The sequence below is a fragment of the Aspergillus tubingensis genome, assembly GCF_013340325.1.
Source record: "Aspergillus tubingensis WU-2223L DNA, scaffold_7, whole genome shotgun sequence".
Lineage (NCBI taxonomy): Eukaryota > Fungi > Ascomycota > Eurotiomycetes > Eurotiales > Aspergillaceae > Aspergillus > Aspergillus tubingensis.
The window spans coordinates 593240-616642 of record NW_023336281.1 but is presented as its reverse complement, the minus strand read 5'-3'; the positions used below and the strand labels follow the sequence as shown (position 1 = coordinate 616642).

Below are 23403 nucleotides of genomic sequence, written 5' to 3'. Positions count from 1 at the left end.
AAACATTGATTACAATATTCCGTACTCATAAATATCTATAGGTACTTCGACATTCGCCTGTAGTCATCAGCTATCATCCGGACTGCTTCTACAATTTCTCCAATCAACCCATCTCTTTATCACGACTTCATCATGGCTACCATGCAACAAGTCTTCTCTGCCTACCAAAAGCGCCAAGCAGCGCTCGCAGCCAGCACAAATCCCTACGCCCAAGGCGTCGCCTGGATTGACGGCGAACTAGCTCCTCTCCATGAAGCGCGCATCCCCATCCTAGACCAAGGCTTCATGCACAGCGATCTCACCTACGATGTTCCCTCAGTCTGGGATGGGCGCTTCTTCCGCCTAGACGACCACATTGCCCGACTTGACGCTAGCTGCGACAAGTTGCGACTGAAGCTTCCTCTACCACGCGAGGAGATAAAGCGTACCCTCGTCGACATGGTTTCCAAATCAGGCATCCGCGATGCCTTCGTGGAGATCATTGTCACTCGCGGACTGAAGGGTGTCCGAGGCACTGACCCCAAAGATATCGTCAACCGTATCTATATGTTCATTCAGCCTTACGTTTGGGTGATGGAGCCCGAAGTGCAGCCTGTCGGCGGCAGTGCTATTATCGCGCGGACTGTGCGTCGCAACCCTCCTGGATCGATGGACCCGACGGTTAAGAATCTGCAATGGGGTGATCTGATCCGTGGGTTGTTCGAGGCGTCTGATCGGGGAGCTACTTATCCTTTCCTTACTGATGGTGATACGAACTTGACTGAGGGGTCTGGATTCAATATTGTACTGGTGAAGGATGGCGTGCTTTACACGCCTTCGCGCGGGGTTCTGGAAGGTATTACGCGGAAGAGTGTAATTGATGCTGTGCGGGTGAATGGGTTGGAGATCCGCGTTGAAGTTGTCCCTGTGCAATTGGCATATGATGCAGATGAGATTTTCATGTCTACGACTGCTGGTGGGATTATGCCCATCACTAGTTTGGATGATCGGCCGGTGAAGGATGGCAAGGTTGGGCCGATCACGAAGAAGATCTGGGATACTTATTGGGCTATGCATTATGATCCTGCTTATAGCTTTGAGATTGTATATGAGAAGGTGGCGCAGACACAGAATGTGGCGCACCTCTGATTGTATTTCGCAGATAGTCGGTGAAATAATCATAGCATACTAGCTCTACTACTACCTCCTTCCTTCCCCCTAGCTACAGCACAATGCCAGCCTAATTCATTCACTCCAGAAAACCCCCCCTAATGACTTCTTAGTCATCATAAACGGTTCTCCGACCCTTTTTAACAACTTAACCTCTCTAGGCTTCACAAACGACGTCTCTGTCACAGCAAGGTAATCATGGTAATAGGATCTACTTCAGAGTAGGGAACAAATTTGACCCAGGAGACAGATGAAAGGCAGGTTCAATGCCTACTTAGCAAAAATACAATAGTAAATATTATGAAAGTGTACCAGGCTCCATCTGATGCAACTGGGGTCGTGGAGGGGTTGGAGTGTTGCAGATTAGTTAGTTTGCGTAGCATCTACTGCCGCAAAACTTCCAACACACTTCCTCTTCCCCATTTTGAACAGTCGTGGGCTTTCTTTATTGTTCCTCTTCGTGGTAAGTTTTGGTTTAATTCTTAATAGGAGCATGCTATGATCCTTCAACGGGCCGCTATGCCGAAGACAAAACAATCGGGTGGGATAGTTGATATTCACATCAGGAAACAAGGGAACGGCGGCTTCTCTTGTCTCAAACCGGGTATATCACCGGCAGAATATAGCGCATGCTAATGGCTAACTATTTCCCTGTGTCACGTTCATCCCGTCACCTCAAGTCCCGCGAATACGCTGCGGTTGCAGCACTCTAAGAAATCCATCACCTCCCTCTGATCATGCCAAGCATCATTGTATGCGGCACTCAAGGTCAGTCTGCCTTTCCAACTGCTCAGAAACACTCCAATCCCCGTCCCTAGTTCTTCTCCGGTAACCCATGGGTCATCCAGTTGAAATGGCCCATATTCATGGTGTATTACCTTATCCAGGACACCCATGCTGGAGATAGAAACGGACGGCGCATTGTTTCGTGCCGGAATCGATTGGGTAGACCCATCAGATGTGTATGGAATGGTAGACATTGCCCAATAAGACGGGGCAAGAAAGATGTGCTCGTTGTCGTCTCGGATGGAAAGGTAAAAGTTCCGAACTGATCTCGCAATATCTGAGAATTCAAATTTGAAACCACAACTGTCAATGGCAGTTTCGACTGTGCTGGACAATGCTGGGACAATCATATCGATTGCCAAGCATCGTCCCGAAACAGAATGGTATACCGATGCAGGATGCGATGGGGTACTGTACGGTAGTTTGCAATGCGGTCGTTCATTTATCAGGCAGTAGCTCATGTAGCGGACTTTGCGTGCCTCTCCACGACATTCCTGTTTATCTCGCACAGCAAGCGCAATCGCAGTATGGTACGCCTGCGTGACACTAAGGTCCGCTGCGTGACATCTGTCCAGAAGTCGCTTGGTCTGCTCTGGAGAAAGAGTAATCGCGATGCGCTGATGCTTTCCTGGCAAATCATTCTCCTTTTTGAACGGTGGACTAGCAATTTCAACGTCTTCCTTGGCCGAGGCGTTGAAATTCAAGATCTGTTGCATCCTATCATGCTGAGTTGTGGATAAAGAGTCGGGAATTGCAGCGGCAACACGAAAAGCGGGACTCAGATTGTGCCATTCGCTTCCGAAGTTGGGGAGAGAGTACCCCATGTCCTGTGTATAGGCCAGTGCAGCATGGGTGAACAGATTCTTGAAGAGGAGCAGCGTTCCCATTCCATCGATTATATCATGATGCGCACGAAGTACAAGATCCGCTCGGAATGTGCCATCGCCTGAGGGCACCCTCAAAAGGAAAAGAGTTGGTAACTTCGGCACAGGAGGGTCGGCATTGCACCATTCGATGGCGGTCATTCCGTTCGACATAACTCGGAATGTCTCGTCAGTCCATTCTCGTATGGATGAAGGTCCAGGAAAGGTCTCGTAAACCTTTTTGCACCTTTTCTCGTCGACATTATATTCCACCCTCGAAGCAATCGTGGGATGGTGATATCTCATTTGGACCCAAGCAGCTCGCAGTGCCGCGACAGACCTCTCCTCGGTCTCCCGTGGAGATAACTTGCCATCCGCTGGGATAGCCAGGGAAATCGCACCAGTGATAGCAAAAAAGGTTCTCCCGGTGCCCTCGTATGCCTTGGCTAGCGAGGTGTAGAACTGCTCTGCCTCATCAATGTTCCGTTCCCATCGACGCGGTCTGACTTCTCTCCAAGAATACTCATCCGAAGTGGCTGACCCCATGGTGGTCGATTGACGTGGCTGTACGGCAGAAAAGCGTATGTTCAGGTGATTGATAGCCGATCAGTACTCCAGCTAGCTAGGAACGAAGAAGTTACTGGTGCTTTAAATCAACACGCCGGGAGAAGGGGGTGTCTCCTCAACGGGAGCGGCCTCACCAGCGGCGGCCTGGCCGGGTTCCACGGCCGGCAGAGCCCTGCACCTTCCTGGAAGTAGCGGCCCGATTATCCGCCAGTCTAGTAGCACATATCGAGTAACTACCGTTCCTGAATAACTGCATAATGGTACCGATATCGTGAGTGCAAGGACACGTCCATTCCACGTTGCTGTTTGATTGGAACGCCGGCAAAACCTCGGCAAAACCCGGGATGGACAGCGGGGTGATCCCAAATAGGTAAAATAGCCAGCAGCCAAGAACTATTCGTTATTATCAGCAAGGAGTTGCATGCCCGAAGATACTTGATCCCAACTGGTAACGTCAATCAATTCCGACTATGGGGTGTCTCTGCATGCGGGGAAATACTCTACCCTGTCCCGGTGCAGCAACTGTACGTTTGCTGCCGGCATACCCAGCAAGCACGGTCGAAACCGCCTACATTGCGTTGTGCTTTTGTGAGCAGCCTTCTACCCCAACTGGGTACTCTTCCATGCTATTAAACCGCATTGTACCCGCGAATTGTGAACGTGAACGCAGTGAACCCGCCACGAAAGACTACTATACAAACAATAGTTTAGCAGTCAGTGGCGATGCCGGGACTGAAAGATATCAACATGCTCGTCATACCTTCCGTGCTTCTCCTTATAGGAGGTGCCCTGGCCTCCGAACACGACTACATTATTGTCGGCGGGGGAACAAGTGGCCTAACCGTCGCGAATCGCCTATCTCAAGATCCGGCGGTATCTGTGCTTGTTGTTGAGGCTGGATCGGCGGTGTTCGACAATGAGAACGTTACGGATATCAGCAATCTGCCATATACATACGACAGCCCCATCGACTGGGCTTACCAAACCACAAAGCAAAGCTTTGGAGACCGGCCCCAGGTTATGCGAGCTGGCAAAGCTCTCGGAGGCACCAGTGTCATGAATGGTGGGTGTTTCTAACTAGAGCGGCTTTTTCTATTCAGGAGTATTTACACCGTGATAGGGGCCGCGTACGCACGAGCAGAAAAGGTGCAATTTGACGCCTTGCGAGATATCGGTATTCATGGATGGGAGTGGAACAGACTTTTGCCCTACTACATGAAGAGTGAGAACCTTACCGCTGCGAATTTGACACAGGCGGCAGCGGGGGCCTCTACTCTGCCTATGTACCATGGTGTCGGTGGGCCCGTCAATGTTGGCTTCATGGATATGCGAAAAGGTGAGAACGACCTCACAGAATCTATGAATCGAACTCTCGCATCGATGGGAATTCCCTGGAATCAGGACCTGAATTCCGGGCACATGAGAGGATTCACCCTCCATCCGTATACCATCGATGCAACAAATATCCGCAGTGATGCAGCCCGAGCGTACTATTGGCCCTATGCCAAGAGACCGAATCTCCAAGTGAAATTGAATTCCTTTGTCACTCGGATTTTATGGAGTGACGAGGACAGCGAGGACGGAGTGGTTGCTAAGGGTGTGGAGACCCTCGAACAGGGTGGAGGCGACCGACAAAAGTTCAATATCAACGCTCGGAGGGAAGTTATTTTAGCCGCAGGTGCGTTACGCACCCCTCTTATCCTGGAGCTTTCCGGCGTCGGTAATCCAAGGTACGGTCAATCTGATTATTGACCTAGTGGGAGTATATATGGGTGCTAATTTACACAATGATAGAATCTTGGAACAATATGGGATTACGGTCAAGATCGACCTCCCGAGCGTTGGGGAGAACCTGCAGGACCAGCTTAATACCTCACTTGTTGTGTCTACAGATACTCCCGTCTCAGGTACAAGAACGGTTGCATTTGCCACTGTCGCTGACATATTCGGGCCAACAAGCGAGTCAATTGCCGCGCGGGTCAAAGCACAGTTACCGCAGTATGCTGAGGCTACAGCAAACGGAACTAACGGAGGTATGGAGAAGGACGTGCTGGAGAAATTATACAACCTTCAGTATGACTTGATGTTCAAGAAACGAGTGCCAGTCGCCGAATTTGTCTTTATCCTGGAGAGCCCCCATCAGATCCACACTGGTTATTGGGGTCTTCTTCCCTTCGCGCGAGGAAGTGTCCATATTAACTCTTCCAACCCAATGGCCCCACCGAAGGTTAACCCGAACTACGGTATGCTTTATTGGGATATCGAAGTCCAGATCGCGATGTCAAAATTCCTTCGACGGATGTATCAGACCGGAGACCTCAAGAATCTCGGTATTAATGAGACTCTGCCTGGGTTTGTGACTGTTCAAGAAGATGCGTCGGACGAGACCTGGAAGAGTTGGATCGAGGGACAATGTAAGTGGATTCTCTTTCATGATGTCCTTCATATCAACTTCTGTGTGCTCACCTACGTCGCTTTAGACACGCCAAACTACCATGCCATTGGAACGACCTCGATGTTGCCTCACGATATGGGTGGTGTTGTAAATGATCGATTGAAGGTCTATGGAACCAAGAATGTCCGAGTTGTTGATGCCTCTATTCAACCGTTGCAGTTATGTGGCCATCCCACAGCTAATATCTACGCCATTGCGGAGTACGTCTCAGACGTGATCAAGCAGGATTCCTAGGGAAATCATTGACAAAGCTGGATAAAAAGACTAATTTGCGTGAAGGAGAATCCGGATAGGGCCAGGGTTGTCTGACGACATAAGTTACTACTAACGGGTAGCTAGTTAAGGCAGGATGAGCTCGCAATGAAGTATCATTGTATTGGCCTGGCCCAGACAGTATCGTAGGAGTTCTATGACCCTCAACCGCTATTCGCAGCAATCAATATGAACGTAAGGGCCTATTGACTCTGTATAACCCGCCACGTGATATGATTGTCTAAGCTGGCGACTCTCTGCACCGTCAGTTTACTCTGCAAAACTGTCGAGAGCATCGTCTTTATGCCATCACTGTGTCGATAGCCAGAAACGCCAAGGCGAAACGAACTAGCCCAATCGGGCAAAACTGCCAACCGACTAAGCTCAGCCCCACATACTCCGATAGGCTGTTGCGTTCCATCGCACCACCTTCCCCGAACGATTGTCTCTGCCGCAGGATAAACACAGGCAGGCAAGATCAGCTGTGTGGCTACCGTACATAAACGTGAGATAGGAGGTGCAGCCGAAGATCACTGTACTCAACTCTTCTTTATCGTCACCGTTTCTACGTACGCCCAGCAGCCCCCCCCCCCCTGCCGGGCTCTGGGATCATCCTTAGTCCATAATTCATTTTCAATTTCTTGGCTGTGGATATTGGTCCAATAACGCAAGGGACGGCAAACCTCGAACTCACAGTCTAGAAATGAGGTCTCTGCCCGTACTGGCAAAAGTATCAACAACTTTGCCGAGAAATTGTGCAAAGAAATCCCTTTTCAAGAGATACTACGGCAAAGTCGATCTTGGCCCGAAAAGAGGCATATTGTAGGGTCACTGTGCCGAGCAAAGTTCACTGGCTATTGTACACTGTAGAAGACGGAGCCTTCGGAGCATGCACGATTTATAGACAGCACTTTCCGCAGCCAGCCAGGCTAACCTCCTCATGTTCAACCATAGTGGACTGGTTATGGCTCTGGCTGGAACGTGGTACATCATTGGAGGGATTGAGCTCAAAGAAGCTGCTTGGCTTCAGTGAGACATTCATCACCTCGACCGGCATGACGGGGAAATCTATCTCAATTTAGTACACCTGGGAGCAAATTTCACGGAGACGATGCATTACCTTCAGGTCGAGTAACATGCGTGACACCGAAAGTATGCCACAGGACAACATCTTCATTCTCGACAGATTCCTTGCGGTTTGCCCAGATCTCCATACCAGTATCCTTGCGACTCTGGTTTGTGAATTCACCGGCAGCCCAGAGCTCTCCATCTCGATACTTCGTCACCCAGATTGGTCGGGAAGAGAAAACTCCCCGCTTGTAGTTGAAGGTTTGTTTGCCCATCATGAGCATCTGGCTTGGCGCTGCATGTAGCTTGTAGGAGACTGGCTGGCCTGAAACAGGATTGATGTGCTTGGGATTGATAATTCGGTACGTCCGGGACCGACTGACGTCCAGGTCATACCCGCCCGGCTGAGTGATATTGACAGTTTGGACCCGAAAGGCGCATCCGAAGGGGTCAAGGTCGGGCTCCCCACGGACAGGGACCAGGTCGTCATAAACGACACTGTTCTGTACTCCGTCAAGGGCCGGATCGATTCGCAGGCAGAAAAGGTGCTGATGGTTCGCGGCTAGTACGCCAGGGGCAACGACAGTTCCCCAAGGAGAATACGTGTTCTGACGGATTGGCATCGTCGAGACAATACCGGTGGCCTTGACCTCGATATGAAGGTTGGCAGCTTGATCCAGAACAAAAGCGAGGACATACTCGTAATTCATGACTGTTGCGGTGCACTGAATAACTAGTTGGCGGTTCCGGACCATGGATGCCTTGTTGTTGCGGAAGTTGGTGTGCTTCCAGCCAATTCCATTATCCACCTCGTGCATGCAGATAACATTCTTCATGACTACTGGCTCTCCAGAACCAGATGTGCGAATCCCATCGAAGTAGGCGATGTGGCCGAGGCAGTCACAACCCAGTGTCAGAGTATTGGAAGTAATTCCGAATCCCGAATCACCCAAATCAAACGCCTGTTTGCGGTGATAGGGTGAGCGTGGATCGCCATATGGGACGGTCATTTCACTCATAGACACGCGGTGGAAAAGGGACCTTCCATCATAAAACACATTGTTCAGCACAGGTCCTTCACGAACTGTCCAGCCCATGTGGAATGTCCATTTCTGCCAGGAAACATGCCGGCCATCGATTTGAAATGAAGGCCCCTGTGGCTGGACTATATGCAAGGGCTTGAGGTCCCTGCGAAAGTATGAGTCACCTAGCAGTGATGCGCTATATTCGACAGGCTTGACGGGATCCCAGGGCTTCATTTCTTCATCCAGTTGCGCATCAACTCCAAGCGGAAGCCTTTGGATTTTAAGAAGTTCGAACGTATTAGCTTCGAAAATGGGCGCAAACGGCGCCGGGAGGGAGTAGTGGTTTGCTTCAGGATCGTCCTTCAGAACAATGTACATGTAGCATTGGTACAACCGACGGCGTTCGTTCGGATCATCCGTGCCATATGTCCAAGGGTCATTTGTCACGTAAGCCCTATGAAGCAGTTAGCTAACCAATTCCTCCAAATGTGGAGATGGGGTGGCATACCCGTCTGGCAACTTAAGTTTCTTGATCTCCTCTTGGATCGCAGGATGTGCATTGCACAAATTGTAGATTCGATCAATTTCATCGATATCAGCTGGGCCCTGACTTTCGGGATGTTCCGTATCTGATTCAATCGTCTCGGTCGCGAGATTGATCGTCGCCTTGCGAAGGGTCCCATCGTCGTTCCTGTGATAGTACGAGTAGGCTTTGCGGGGCGGCGGCTGCAGCTCGAACTTCCCATCCTGCAGATACGCCAGAAGATCCTGCTTGGGCGCTTCCAGCAAGTCAATGGCCTTAAAGCGGACGGGAACCGGTGCATGGTAGTTCCTCAGGATCTGGGACGCCTTGCGGTGCTCGGCGGGCGAAAGAGGATCTAGAGGGTGGAACATATTGAAAACAAAGAACAGTACCACTAAGAAGTAGATAAGGCGATATCTCTGTGTTGCAGGTTGGAAGAGATACTCGTGGCATTCAAGTTGCAGACCTATAGCTTTATACCGTCCATAGAGATGTTGGTGCCGCGAATGCGGGATCTCCACTATACCCAACTTGCTGGATGAATCTAGCAAGAGTTGCGCCGTTGCCCTTGTTTGGAGATCAAGGTCCCTTCAAGGGTATGTTGAACGAATTTCCAAAGAGGGAACAGTCTCGGCTGCGCTGCGATGGGGCTTCCATGCTAGGTTGGTTGTAGATACAAGCAACGGCATTTTCCCCGCACGGACAGGGAATTAATCCTTGTGATGGAGTTGATAGTAGCAAAAGACCGTTGGGAAATCTTCAATTCCCAAAAAAGAACTTGATGGCTTTCGTGGTCCGATAAGCGAAAACAACAGAACGCTATTCCTCTGCGCGTTGAATTGCCTACTTTGGCATAAATGCGAACCTGTGTGAACTCATGCACCTCCCGCCCTCCTCCTTGCACATGATGACGCTAGAAATCATTCTTGTGGTGCCCAAAGAAGTCGTATCTACTATGCACCCTTAGGCAGCTCTAGATACTGCTATGGAAAATATCCGCACCACCGTCGTGCATTAATGGACTGAATCGGGTAGGGATCACACCATGTGAAATCCGAGGTCTGCAGTCGGGTTCCGTGAGATAGTACACAGTAAATGCGTCTCAGCGGGCGCTGTATTTGACAAGTATTCTTTTCAGCGTACTTAGTTGAGCAATCTACCTGATGTGGTACATCACTGTGCATATCCCTTGTTGAAGTCCAGCCCCTCCCTTTTCCCCACACCAAAACTTGGCACACTTTGAAGATAACAGTACCCCTTTCCAATGGGAGTTGCGGGGACTCACGACCATAGCTTTGGATCGACAGATATATGTTCAATGCTTGTTGTGGTATTGGTCGCGCTCAAAGATGGTGGGGTTGATGTCGAAAGTGGCAAAAACAGCAGCAGTCTAGTAACTCAGACAATACGAGGAAACCGAATTATGGAATGTACTAATCCAAATGAACGTTTCGATCACCTTGCCCGTCCTCCCAAGCTTATCACCAGGCCAGACAAGCCAATGGATTTCTTCGACCGGACACTTGGGGGTTTTAAGTTCGTGGGGCAAACGGGACAGTATGGGTACATTCGCCACCAGTCGATATCAACTGGTCCTGATATGTAGTAATTTTTGCTATAGGGCTGGGGTAGCGTGAAGACGTGTTTATGGCCATTCTTGGACTCTGTATACAGTATGACCGAGACAGTGATAAGCTAGGGATAACCCTTGCTATAAAGACCAAGAGGAAGAGATCGAAGGATAACCCCTTCATCCTCAGACTTTGCTCCAGGATCCCCATTCTCCCAGAATAACAACACACTTGACATTCCTGCATCCTCAAAATGCCCCGAACAGAAACAGATAAACGGATCTCCGACAAGGAAACCGCTCCCGTTGATCTCCAAGATGTTGGCCCTGGCACTGTCCAAACCATCCAGGCATATGAGAACGAAGACAATGTTATCCTGAGGGCCAACGGCCACGATCATTCAATGCCTCGCCAATTTAATTGGGTATCTGCTCTTGGCCTAGGTTTCTCAATCACAAACTCATGGATTGGATATTTGGTATAAACATCTGATGAATTGAATCCATTATCGGTACAACGCTGTGACTGAAACTCGCCATGGACAGAGCTGCTTCGGACAGAACCTTATCTACGGGGGTGCACAGGCCTGTATATTCAGTCTGGTAGTTGCCTTCGTCGTTCAACTTGCCGTCACCACAGGTCTTGCAGAGTTAGGGTCGGCCTTTCCGGTGAGTGTATCCATTGGGACCTTGGATATGATCTTCTCGACCGGTCGCTAACGCTACTTCAGTCGAGTGGAGGCCAATATCATTTCTGCTATATCCTCAGCTCAGATAATACCAAAAGATACAGTGCATATATGGTCGGATGGCTCTCTGTTTTGGCTTGGTGGATTGTGACGTACGTTCGTGGAGTTTGCTAATCATGATGGTGCCTCCAGAGCTGATACAAGTACAAGGTGCTCCGGAATCTCCCTAGCGACCCTTGTCCTCAATGGAATTGTACACTTTTGTGTCCCAGAATATACAGCAAATCAGTGGCAGACGTACCTCACATACGTTGCTGTTTCTGTTGTGACTAGTACGTGGGCCCAGGAGTGCCCCCCTCCTTCAATCTACTTTCACTGAAAACTACGTTCGACCAGGCCTCCCCGTATTCCTAGTCCCCAAGAGGATCTCATGGGTGATGCAGATTGCCCTGTATCTCACACTCTCTGGGTATTTGATTTTCTTCATTGTTCCATTGATCATGCACGGCAACGTGCAGCCTCAGTCCTTTATCCTGGAGTCCGGTCAAGGCAATAGTGGCTGGAATGGAAGCACAGCGTGGTTGTTAGCAATCAGCAATTCCATGTATGCATTTGGGGGCACTGACGGCGGTACGTTCTGTGGCCTTCAGTCTCTTGAACAATGCTTACAGCTCATTTCTATAGTGATTCATATCTCTGAAGAGATGCCACGACCGGGTAAGCGCGTGCCACAAGTCATGATCGTGACGATGATTATTGGGATTGTTACGTCCTTGTCGCTATTCGTCATGCTCATGATATTTATCGACGATATGGATGCCATTCGAGAAGCACCCTTACCCAGCCTGGAGCTGGTCTACCAAATGTGAGTAGGTGGAGAATTGCCGCGAGTCTTGCTTCTAACGCGGAGAATGCAGAACCAGAAATAGGAACGTGACCTTGGGATTATTCATCCTTCTGTTGATTATATACATGTGTAACTGTCCCACTGCTGTTTTCCTTTTGAGTATCACTAATGAGATAAAATTTTCAAGCGTGTTTGCCGTCTCAGTGGGTTGGATCCGGTCGAATCGCGTGGGCATTTGCTCGTGATGTGCGTGGATGCCATGAGGCCAAAGTCGTTCCCTATTCTTTCACATTGCGTGGCTGACTCTCTCTCTTGAAGAATGGAACCCCTTTTTCTGCCTTCTTTGCCCAGGTTAGCACCAGCTTCGACTTCCCTGTTCGCACGACCGTCGCAGCTGTCATCTTCAGCTGCCTGTATGGTCTCCTCTACCTCGCCTCAACGACTGCCTTCAACTCGATCATTACGTCAGCTGTTCTGTTTCTCAACATCACATACACTGTCCCGCAAGCAATTCTCTTAGTCCGTGGCAGATCACTTCTGCCGCAGAGGTACCTGAAACTAAATTTCACTGGCTACATGTGTAATGCTTTCTCAGTCTTGTGGATTGTCCTGCTTGCTGTTCTGATATGCATGCCTCCAAATCTCCCCGTCACCACCGGATCGATGAACTATATCTGTATTATTTTAATTGCGGTCTTTCTTCTTATCAATCTCCTGTGGTTCGCTATAGGACGGAAAAACTTCGAGGGCCCATATATTGACTGGAATCTGTTGAGGCCTAGCTGAAGAGTGGAGTAATTATCTGGTAGCCGCTTCGGCTCATTGGTAGGGGCTGCTGGGGAATTTACCTGATCTGGAAACTCTGTGCTGTTCAATACTGTACACGAACAATACGGCCACTTGTTGTTTTGCCAAGGCACTTCCTGCTCGGGGCTGTAGGTAGTCTCCAGGGTGGTGACTCAATACTAGTCTCAACACGCCTCCCCTCGTGTGCTCCCCCTGCCACGATCATACAATATAGCGCTGTGATAAATTCACCGCATATCCCTACATGAATGCAATGAGATTTAAAGGTCTTATATGCAGGTTACCACCTACAAACAGAGGATCGGCATCCTCTTACAAATGCGCCCATCGTCCAAAATACTACCACTGACTAGCCATAGCCTCCTCCTGATCCAGCTCTGTGTCAAATTATGTTCTATCCCTGTCTTCCGATCGAACCAGATTGTGAAATCTAACTAAATCCTTATGATGTCCTTATATCTTTGCTAATGTTCCAGGAGGGGGATTCGCACCCAGAACACCAAGTTCTTCCATAACCACGTTGGCGGCAAGGGCACCTTGCTCGACGGCACCTTCGATGAAAGATCTCCATCCGTGTGCCCAGTCGGCGCTAGCCATGAGGACATTCCCATGGCGCTTCTGCAGCTCAGCCAGGTACTTTGTGAGAAAGCCAGCGGGATACCAGGCGGCCCCAGCTTTCGCATAAGGGTCGCTGACCCAGTCGTGGAATACGACCTTCTTGATATTCATGGGGTGGAATCGTTGTAGGGCAGTCTCCAGCCGCTCTGGTTCCTTAAGAGGGTCGAGGACACCGCGATTATCACCGGCAAACGAGGTGATGCGTGTCGACCTGCCGCCGGCGCAGAAACCATCGCCGTAGATGTAGAGAAAGTCTCCGGGCCAGGTGCATCCCCTGAGGCCACGAAGGTCACCCTCAGCTTCCGCATGGATCTTAGTAAGGTAGCAGACCTGGTTGATTTCGAGGGCCTCTCGGCGGAGAGGTGAGAGAGGAGGGTCAAATGAGATCGTGGGAAGGACAGCGATCGGGATAGTGTTGATGACGCGCTGAGCACGATAGATTTTGCCACTGACTGTGGTGAGGGACACCATGCTGTCCTTCTCTCTGATCGACTTGATCGGAGTTTCGAATGCGTACTGAAGACCATGTTTGACTGCATCGTCAAAGATACGACGGGCGAGTGTGGACTGGCCCCCGCGAACCTTGTAGAGAGTCCAAATATCTTCGAAGGTCTCGGGGCTGTAGCCCTGGAGAGCCTGCGAACGAATCATTTCTAGGAAGCTAATACTCTCGACCGAGCCACCGCCACAATGAGGAACCAGAGACTCGATCAAGGCTAGCTCATCGGCTGTCAGGAGATGCCGGATTTGGTCGATACGATCACGGCACGATAGCTGATCGACTGCTTTGATCTGGTCGAAAGAGACACGGACGTTTCCGAGAGAGGAGTGAGGTAGTGGGCAGATGCCTCGTCCCTCATTACCGTCAATGTTGATAAAAATTCGCCAGGCTCGGGCTGTCATCTCCGCGGCCTCCTGAAGGCTGAACTTGCGCGTTCCTGAGCCGGTATCGAGAGTGAAGTAGGAGCATCCGCCATCCTCAGTACGCGTCGTCATCACTTGGTCTTGGAGGCCGTAACGCTGCATCTCTGCGAACAGACGGCCATGAACATGCGAAACCCAGGTACCGCCCATCTCGTATGTCGTTCCATCGACTTCCGCACTCCAAGTTCGACCACCTATACGATCACGGGCTTCAACAAGCAAAGTCTTCTTCCCTAAGGGGTATTAGGGGAATTATCCTGCTATTATCTGAATGACTCTCACTCACCAACTTTGACCAGATCTCGGGAAGCAACTAATCCAGCGTAGCCTGCACCAATAACGATGGCCTCCCAGACACTATCTTCATCGACGGAGCGAACTTTCCTGTGGGGTTGAATGACAGCATAAGTATTAAGACCCCCGACTAGACCGTCTCTCTTTGTGTAGACATGGCCGTCTTTGGAGAGCTTGGCTTCGTAGGTGGACATTGCGGCTATACGACAAAATGCAGATGATGGATGGAATGCTGAGGTAGTGCAGTAGTGTTTGTTTTGCGAACGAGTTCACTGCTTAATACCCAAAGAGTCAGTCCAGGAAGGAAGTTCTTTAGGGCGGGGTTGATTGACGATAACCTAAAGGTTGGCTGAACTACCCAAATAGGCACAATCACGCACCACTGATAACCGCACACCTCCTCTTCTGCCGCCTCTCCACGTCTTGCATCACCCTGCATACTCCCAATAGTCCATTTTCCCATGTTCTGTCTACGTCCACTGAATCCTTACGACAGTGCAGTTTTATGCATCTCTACGACTATTGCTTGAATTGCATTACTAACGGAACTCCGAGTTCTTGGCTTTAGGTGAAAGCAACTGCAACGAAAGTGGAACCTCTCTATTTTGTTCCTGGGTTCGATGCAGATTTAGTCATTTTTTATCCTACACGTTAGCAGGTTGCCGCCAGTGGGAAGGAAGCGCAATGAGTCCGATTAGTTCAGGAAATTCTATACTGTATTATGATTCTGATTGCACTCCGTTAGAGGATACCGAGTTCAACAGGCCTCGACGCAGATTCTCCGGGGCAAGGTGGTTTGGAATCAACATCAGGGTGGCGTCATTGGCATCATGGGGATGGGTGATGGTCTTGAGACGGGGAAAGAGCTTGCTCAGCAGGTATCGGGGGGTTTTTGTCAATGAGTTCAATTCAGAGTAGCCATGATGGTGTTATAGTGTTCCACATGACCCAATTAGGAGGTATAGCGCTTCATGAAATACCCCTAGCTACTCCCACCCTCCTACGATTCCGTACAGAGCCTGGCAGAATTTCACAACCCCAGCTGTACCCCGACACGACATCTTTATTAGAAATCGGCCCTCGTGGACATATTCGTGGTTAACAGTGCGGTCCCATATTTTGAAACTGGGATTGCAAATCAGCCCAGGCCGCAGACTGGGTACGGAGTTCCAGATTCTTAGCATTTAGTAAGGACGGTCAAGTCCCTTTACGCGAATTGTCTTATTAATAGCATGCCAGATATGATCCAGCTGCTGAGTGGCCATAGTACATTTACATAACATGACAAACTGTGTATAATACGGTATCACAAGCTGCTTTAGATGGGAATGACAGGTGCTATTACTCTTGATATTTCGAGGTATATCCAATAGTGCGACCTCGGAAGGCGGTGTTGTTCCTGAACTTGAGTGCATGACCAGGCAGGAACTCGCTTGAGCAGTCATAAGCTACCTGACTAGTCTGTGAGATAAGGCCCCCAAGGAGATGCTTCATTGTCACGGAACCACTTCTTCTCATCCTCAGAGCCGGTAGGAGGAATCGTGAAACCATCGATACGCAGAAATTCGCGCTCAAGTTCCTCACCACTGACCTCCCATTTGTAACCTTTGTCTGCAATGTGCGGCTTCAAGGTCTCGTGGACGGTATTCATAAAACGAGTCCTCTCCGGACTCTCGCCAGGAGGAAAGTGCCTGGCGATATGGCTAAATATAAGCCTAATAAAAGGCTTCACACCTTCTGTCGACTACCCGAGTGGATACTATCAGCAGACTGAAGACTACCGTGATCTTCGTATACTTACACATGAAACTCCGCCTCGGTACATAGTGCCAGCAGGCATCTCCATGAATAAGACAACAACATAGAAGGGTGGGATTCCAGCACGTGTATATATCGAAGTAATCGCCTCTGAAAGTTCCTCTCTGTGACTGGGTTCGGTGAATGTCCCAGTCGGGTGGTAGATTCTCCAAGCCGGCATAGCGAGATCGATTTGACGTAGACAGAAGTATGTAACAGAGACTGTTGTACGAATTTCAAAACTGGGAGGTACTCTGATAGCGAGTCCGGAGGTAATCCGGGATATAAATATCTCTCACTTCTTCGCGAAAACAAAAAGAAAAAAAAAAAAAAAAAAAAAAAGAAGAAGGTTGATTGTCATTTAGCAACTGATGATTAGTGATCTATATCACTTACGTATGCCTCCGCACGATTAGTGATCAATGTCTGAGACTCAGGGTGGATCTAAGTACAGAGGATTCCAACGACTGACAGCTATTGCTAGGTAGAGCGAACTGCCCCTACACTACGCTTGACGACACAGATTTCAACATCCGAAGTCCGAAACCAGCGGTCAAGATTGATCATGAATATACCCCATCATCCTTGAACGATTTAGATGACTTTGAGTCCTTGCAATCGTTCAGATTAAGCGGTATTATACGCAGTATTTCAGACGCAGGCATTATAAAACGGGGTCATCTCCAGACCATATTGTCAAGGCGCTAATGTGCAATGGGTTACAAAATTAGTTCTATGAAGTCATACAACGCATATTCTTGTGTACTAGTACTGTGTAATCGAGATACAATGGCGGACGGCACCCGTCGTACATCCTTACGATTGGGTTATTCGTCATCCTCAATATTTCCACTGTGCTCATCAAGAATTTCGCAAGACTTCCGGTGCTCGGGTTCCTCGAAGGATCCTTCGGCAGCCCCCTTTTAGGGACGGGAGGCGCCAGCCTTGGTTGACGCCTATAGTACCCTCAAGCTTCCTTACGGCCTGACCATTGGGACGGAATTTGCGACCCCTGGATCGGCACTTGGCTCAGTAATCTGTGGATTTAGCTTGCCCGCAATGAGTTGGCGGTGTTCGCTGTGGGACATTGTCTGACTGACTGGATAGTTTATTAGGTCATGCTCTTTTTGCTGCCGGAAACGTCGGCAGATACTATCCTCTCTCTCTTCAGCTTTCCAGTTTAGAACTATGAGATCCAAACAGTAAAATGCCTTATAATTAACGGAAAATGTGCTAATCATAGTCTGTATTTTTCTTTCCGATACACAAACAAAATATTTGATATATTATTCTATTAATTCCAGATATTCAATAGATAATTTTACGGAAATAATTCCAGACTGCAGTCATCCAAGTAGATTGCACAGTGGTGCAAGGTTATAGATAACATACACACAAAGACATCCTAAATCTATGCACATCTGTAGGCGGTCAGTTGCGTAGGCGGATCTTGAAATGAGTTGCGAGGTAACTGGGGTAGATGCAGAGCTTATCTTATCCAGTGCAGCTGAATATTATTCGGGGCTCGTACCTCACAAGATAGCTCGGGAGGATATTTGGGAGGTTATTAATAACTTTACAATGGCAAGCGGATAGAGTAATTCAGATATTCAGCGAGGAAGACTGCCGAATTTAAACTGGCTTATATGCATCTCATTAAAACGCCAGTTGCTAGGGTGGTGAACTTAGCTATAGACTACAACAAGAATCTATATACCTTCGAGGCATATTCGAGCGAGCTTGGTTATCGTAGCAGAGATTACAATAGCGAGTCTACATGCTATAGGAAAGAGTACAGCCAGGGAAAATGCGGCCAATTTTGAAAGTAGCTGAAGACGGACGGAAAGGGTCATTGTGTATGCGCTAGGGGTTGCATCACCAGGGCGGATGGTCACACGAGTCTTTCTATTTATTCTGACGGAAGATACTAGGAGGAATGGATAACCACAATCTCTTTTTGTTTGTCTTGAGAGTCTTTTTACCTAAATTTCCATTCTACTTTGTCTTATTTCCTGTGGGCTTCAGTTGTAGATTAACATGCTTGACGCTGACCGTTTGTATGGTCTGTAGGAGAGAGCTGCCCAAATGCAGTAGATGTTGAGTCCTCTAAAGCACCATATCCAGGAAAGCCTAAGATTTGCTATTGCACCGCTGGTGGAACTCTCAAGCGGGAGAGAGAGCCACAGAACAGACTATAAAAGTTAGCCGGGCTATCTACATATCCTGAAATAGCCAAAGCTTGTAGAATTACGAGGGCTATAGAATACTTAGTAACCCCATTTTTGTTCCGTTTTGAACAAGCTCCTTTGCCCATGTCTAGGTTAACACTTTTCTCAGCTTTTTGAACCTAGTTGTCTTAGTGACTATTGCCAACCTAGATTATCTCAAGAGCAGTTTTAAGACTCGTTCGTATCCACCAAAGGTTGCTAATAACATTGGTGTTCGTCCGAAAACATCAGTTGAGTCAAGTTCAATGCCATCTTGCTGCGTGAGGATTTGTACCACCCCTTCGCAGCCAGCTGCTGCCGCCCACGACAGCGGCGTCAGATCCTGGTGATCCTTGGAGTTAATGTCGACATCGCCGTGCTGTACCAGGAGCTTCACAATCCCTTCGTAACCGTTTCCCGCCGCATAGGATAGTGGTGTCCGACCAGAGTTATCAATGAGGTTAGTCTGTACGTCTCCTCGCTGGATCAATATCCTCACAACTCCCTCATATCCTCGCTCGGCCGCCCAAGATAATGGTGTCTGGTTAGCGCAATCCGGAAAGTCCACCTCAACGTCGTGTCGCGCAAGGAAGAGCTTTACCACCTCTTCAAATCCATTACCAGCTGCATGAGACAGTGGTGTTCTGCTGCGATGATCCCTAGAATCGGCCTCAACGTCATGTCGTTCCAATAAAAGCTTCACAATGGCTTGGTGTCCGTTGCCAGCCGCATATGATAGGGGTGTTCGGCTTAGAAGATCCTTCAAGTCTGGTGCTACACCATCATGCCTCAGCAGCTGTTTCACGACTGCTTCATGTCCATTCGCAGCTGCATAGGAGAGTGGTGTACGCCCAAAATGATCCGGCATATTCACCACAACACTGTCTTTGCCTACCAGCTCCCGTACAACGAGTTCGTTTCCTCTCATTGCCGCGTGTAATAGGGGGGTACGGCCACTCTTGTCAACTGAATCCATCTGAATGCCCTTAGACAGTAGAGGCATAATTAAGTCGGTCTCCTCCTCTAATATGAGCAGGTGTAGTATATTGTTTCCCAGCTCATCCCGACGTAAAGTATGTCGAGAGGTCACTAACCAAGAGATCTTAGGGTTGGCACGTAGGAAATTCAGTAAATCATAGGGATCACTGTATGATAATACGTGCAGGATGAGCTCATTAGGAAGCCAAGCCCGATATTCTTGCTGCATAGCCCCTCTTTTGTAGACGTAGCGTGCCATATTAAAAAAACAAGATACCTGGGAAGATCGTGGTCATTTGAATACCCACACCTATCTGCCCTAAGCTGATATTTATTCCGTTCTGGTTCGGATTAAACGGAGCTACTTAATTATCTCAATATTATCTGCCTTGCGTAAGCTTTGCTGTGCCCTCCTTGATTACTGATACTGCCGCGGCTCAATGTAATCAGTAAATAATTGCTCCACTGAACTAAGTGGAACCTCAGCATTTCAGGGGCTTACTTCAAATAAGGTTGATAAAAATAGAAAATATATAAAAATAAATATTCGAAAGAGTGGAAGTAAATATTTAATTAAAAAGAGAAAAACAATAAAAATAAAGTATTTAGAAAAGCAAAAGCAAAAGCAAAAATAAATATAAAAATGAAAATGAATATTAGAAAAAACAGAAATGAAAATAAAAACAAAGATGAAAAAGATATATAAAAACAAGTATTTAAAAGAGCGGAAGCAAAGATTAAAATAAAGATAGAAGAGACGCGCAAAAGCAAGCGTTTGGAGGAGCGGAAGCAAAGATTGAAATAGAGGTGGAAGAGGCACACAAAAGCCAGGGTTGACTAGTAGTATAATCATCCCGGCCAAGGAGAATCAATATGGTAGGAAAGTAATGATAGTGTGATAGCTGATAACGGTATTGTATATTATCATTCTACTGATTACTCACTAAGGCATTGGTCTCTTACTTCTCATCCAGTTGATATATACCTCAAAAGCATGAAACCGTCTCAATCACAGCATAGATAGCGTTGACAACTAGGTAATTCTCTCAGATCCATGAAAACTATCTATCAGCATATCTATCCAATAATAGAGCAAAGATACTAACGACAACACAAAGGATATATCGTGGTGTTTGGAAAGACATCGTGACTGTACTGACATTATATATCATGCTCATGTGACTGGGAGGTAGCAATGGAGACAGAGCAGACGTGAACTCAAGATTACTTATGCATGTTGCATTGCTATCCTGAGACTTGCCAAAAGCCTTGAAGAGAATCTGCTCAGAAACCACAGAGAAAGGGTAGAGCTGACAGTTAAACACGCTTCGTGGGTACAGGGAAACTGCCGGGAACTGCCCATTCAAACACATGAAGCACCAACTTGCAAAGATCTTATGTAGGACCCAGGCAAGCTTCTGAAAATTGAAACTATACAGCCGGTGGAAATATCCGCGGAAAGGCGCGCTTAAGATGCCTGGAGGCGCCTACAAGAAGGCTTGCGTATCCGCAGTAGTCAAAGACCTGAGCCGCCTCCTCTAAAACCACCCATCACACCATGGTTTACATCATGAAGGTTCATGTTGACGGTGGCTGTAGAGCCAACGGCCAGCCAGGCTCGATCGGTGCTGCAGCCGCTGCTTTCAAAGGCGCGTCCGGCAAATTCTATGGCGAGAAAACAGAACATTTGCTTTCATATACCGCCCCGACGAATCAACGAGCCGAGATCACCTCCATTATCCTCGGTCTAGAGATGGCCTTGAACAAATCTAAGCAACTAAGTTCTGACCCTCGGCTGGATGTCACGATATACTCCGACTCGACATATGCAGTGAGCTGCATGGAGAAGTGGATCAACAAATGGATCAAAAACGGATGGATAAATCGTAAAGGAGTTGAGGTAGCAAACCGAGATCTCCTCGAAAAAGCAGTGGTTCTCGATAGCCGGCTTAAGCAGAAGGGAGATGTGCAATATGTATGGATTCCAAGAGAGGAGAATCAGTATGTGGATAAGCTGTGCAATGACTTGATGAACACTATATGCTTAGTTGAAAGGCTGTGCAATAGCCTGGAGAGAGCTAGGTGTGATGTGCAAAGCTCCTCTTCCGATGACTGCTAGCAGACAGTCTGGAAGTCCGTGTCTAGGAATAAACTCAAAAAAGTGGTTAATTTATGTTCGAGCAATTCGCATCTTCAATGATCGATAGTAGACCGAACTTCAAGGCTTCATGATATTGCCTCTTGGCGCGATAGCTTGGCTTTGTTGGTAAAGCAGCCCAATAATTGTCGACACAGAGAGGGAACGGAATGAGTGTAAGGTGTGTATACTCCTGACAAAATCCGGTGTATACTTACGGAAGGATTTTTGACAATCTTGTGTAACTTTACTTTATCATCATGATGATGACAAATTTTTAATCAAGACGACAATTAGTGAGATACTAGCCCCTTACGTCGATCAAGGGGGCTAGATAATTCTTGCTTCTTTTAAATTGGCCGATCTTCCGAGTCGTGGAGCGTCATCCTGGTGATGATCATGGCATGCCTTATCTATATACATATTTCCTCATACTGTCACTGTATCATACCTTGAGGTATACATGGAAATACATTCAGTTACCATGGGCCATTCCAAACGGTCCGGTCCGTCGACGACCCGCCGGAGAATTGCGGATAACTACTGAGTACCTTGGATGATATCCTCATTCCTTTGACCCTTACCTTTCATCGTATGCTACTTGCTGTAATATAGTTTTATACATATTTACAATGCTCAAGAGTATCCTAATTTGGATAAATCTGATGAGAAATCCAAGGAGAGCGACTCCCTAGCATGGAGATCATATACAGCCATAAACACAACGAAGCTGAAAATAATCACATTGAAGACATACAAAAACCAACTCAATGACAAATCCCAAGTAAAGCCTCGTCATGTATATAACCGCTTTCATCCGCCCACTTGCGTCATTCCCAGCCATCATGTTTACTTTTTCTCCGCTTACCCTCGCATAATGACCAGTTGCTTGCTTGAAAGAATCGTCACCGCTCCGGTGGAAGGGTTCTCTTGCAGCCACCCTGCCTACCGGAAGTATCTGGCGATTTGTCGACTGACCATCAACCAGAAACAGGGCAATCCATGCATTGCATCGATCATTTTCTTGGCATGTCGGGTCAGGGTTACTTGGGATTGAAGATCCTGGTAAACTCTATTGATACGGAATACACGGGATTCGAATTTGTTGGTTTTGGTTTTCTCATGTTTGGTCAATACATACAGCGGAGTAGAATTTCATTCCTAGCTCTTATCATGCCATTTATACAGAGTAGCATGACCACATAACCCACCACAGTAACATATGATAAACATAATATAAGACTGACAACAAAACAAAAGAAAAAGCCACCTAACGCATCCCTCCCAAGAGAGTAACCAAGACCGAACCCACAGATACTCCCACTCAGAAAAGTTATTTGCTATGTATGTCTTCACCGAGCCAAGCCCCCAAACTCTGAACAAAAGCAAAAACAAGAACAAAAGAAAGAAAGCAAAACTCAGATGATCAATGTGGACATTTCTTTTTCATGTATGGCGACCCAACAGACCGGAACCGAATAGGAGTTCATCCTTGTAAGAAAAAGCAATGAAAAAAAAAAAGAAATGTGCCAGTGGGCTGGGTTTGATTTTGCTTCTTTCTGACTCATTCCTTTTGTGCATGCATGTATGCGTAGTTGCCTTCTTGGCGGGTTATTAGGCAGCCTACGTTTGTTACTTACGTAGGGTTGTACGGAGTATTCGCTGGTATCCTGAGTCGGTGTATTGTGGTTTTCACTGGTTTGGTATTGTTATGTTTGTTGTCTTTTTTGTTTATGTTGTAAGTAGCCATATTAAGGGTCAATATAGCCAGGTAGATGAGGTGAGCGAGTGGTAAATTTGCTTATGTGCTAGTAAAGATTTAGTCGTGGCAAGAGACGATGATGGAA

General features: G+C 47.8%; 9 protein-coding genes across 9 annotated transcripts; 4 read left to right on the top strand and 5 right to left on the bottom strand.

Annotated features, from left to right (window-relative positions):
- Positions 1-132: 132 nt before the first annotated feature.
- Positions 133-1128, top strand: AtWU_05179 (aminotransferase class IV; the record flags this gene model as incomplete). The annotated part of the gene is made up of 1 exon (XM_035500289.1): positions 133-1128. One exon carries the CDS (start codon positions 133-135, stop codon positions 1126-1128), a length of 996 nt encoding a protein of 331 aa, XP_035356182.1.
- Positions 1129-1811: 683 nt separating this feature from the next.
- AtWU_05178 (uncharacterized protein) lies at positions 1812-3344 on the bottom strand (the record flags this gene model as incomplete). Its single annotated transcript, XM_035500288.1, has 1 exon — positions 1812-3344. One exon carries the CDS (start codon positions 3342-3344, stop codon positions 1812-1814), a length of 1533 nt encoding a protein of 510 aa, XP_035356181.1.
- Positions 3345-4112: 768 nt separating this feature from the next.
- Positions 4113-6054, top strand: AtWU_05177 (GMC family oxidoreductase; the record flags this gene model as incomplete). Its single annotated transcript, XM_035500287.1, has 4 exons — positions 4113-4428; positions 4486-5095; positions 5160-5779; positions 5846-6054. 4 exons carry the CDS (start codon positions 4113-4115, stop codon positions 6052-6054), a joined length of 1755 nt encoding a protein of 584 aa, XP_035356180.1.
- Positions 6055-6970: 916 nt separating this feature from the next.
- Positions 6971-9059, bottom strand: AtWU_05176 (copper amine oxidase, N2-terminal; the record flags this gene model as incomplete). The annotated part of the gene is made up of 3 exons (XM_035500286.1): positions 6971-7140; positions 7193-8619; positions 8674-9059. The coding sequence occupies 3 exons, from the start codon at positions 9057-9059 to the stop codon at positions 6971-6973; spliced, it is 1983 nt and encodes a 660-aa protein (XP_035356179.1).
- Positions 9060-10512: 1453 nt separating this feature from the next.
- Positions 10513-12580, top strand: AtWU_05175 (choline transporter; the record flags this gene model as incomplete). The annotated part of the gene is made up of 9 exons (XM_035500285.1): positions 10513-10737; positions 10805-10927; positions 10990-11099; positions 11158-11279; positions 11344-11577; positions 11632-11812; positions 11865-11923; positions 11982-12040; positions 12113-12580. 9 exons carry the CDS (start codon positions 10513-10515, stop codon positions 12578-12580), a joined length of 1581 nt encoding a protein of 526 aa, XP_035356178.1.
- A 474-nt stretch (positions 12581-13054) lies between these two features.
- AtWU_05174 (flavin monoamine oxidase family protein) lies at positions 13055-14631 on the bottom strand (the record flags this gene model as incomplete). The annotated part of the gene is made up of 2 exons (XM_035500284.1): positions 13055-14376; positions 14430-14631. 2 exons carry the CDS (start codon positions 14629-14631, stop codon positions 13055-13057), a joined length of 1524 nt encoding a protein of 507 aa, XP_035356177.1.
- Positions 14632-15893: 1262 nt separating this feature from the next.
- On the bottom strand, positions 15894-16415 carry AtWU_05173 (tautomerase family protein; the record flags this gene model as incomplete). The annotated part of the gene is made up of 2 exons (XM_035500283.1): positions 15894-16181; positions 16239-16415. The coding sequence occupies 2 exons, from the start codon at positions 16413-16415 to the stop codon at positions 15894-15896; spliced, it is 465 nt and encodes a 154-aa protein (XP_035356176.1).
- Positions 16416-18613: 2198 nt separating this feature from the next.
- AtWU_05172 (ankyrin repeat-containing protein) lies at positions 18614-19648 on the bottom strand (the record flags this gene model as incomplete). The annotated part of the gene is made up of 1 exon (XM_035500282.1): positions 18614-19648. One exon carries the CDS (start codon positions 19646-19648, stop codon positions 18614-18616), a length of 1035 nt encoding a protein of 344 aa, XP_035356175.1.
- A 1329-nt stretch (positions 19649-20977) lies between these two features.
- On the top strand, positions 20978-21538 carry AtWU_05171 (ribonuclease H1; the record flags this gene model as incomplete). Its single annotated transcript, XM_035500281.1, has 1 exon — positions 20978-21538. The coding sequence occupies one exon, from the start codon at positions 20978-20980 to the stop codon at positions 21536-21538; it is 561 nt and encodes a 186-aa protein (XP_035356174.1).
- Positions 21539-23403: the final 1865 nt, after the last annotated feature.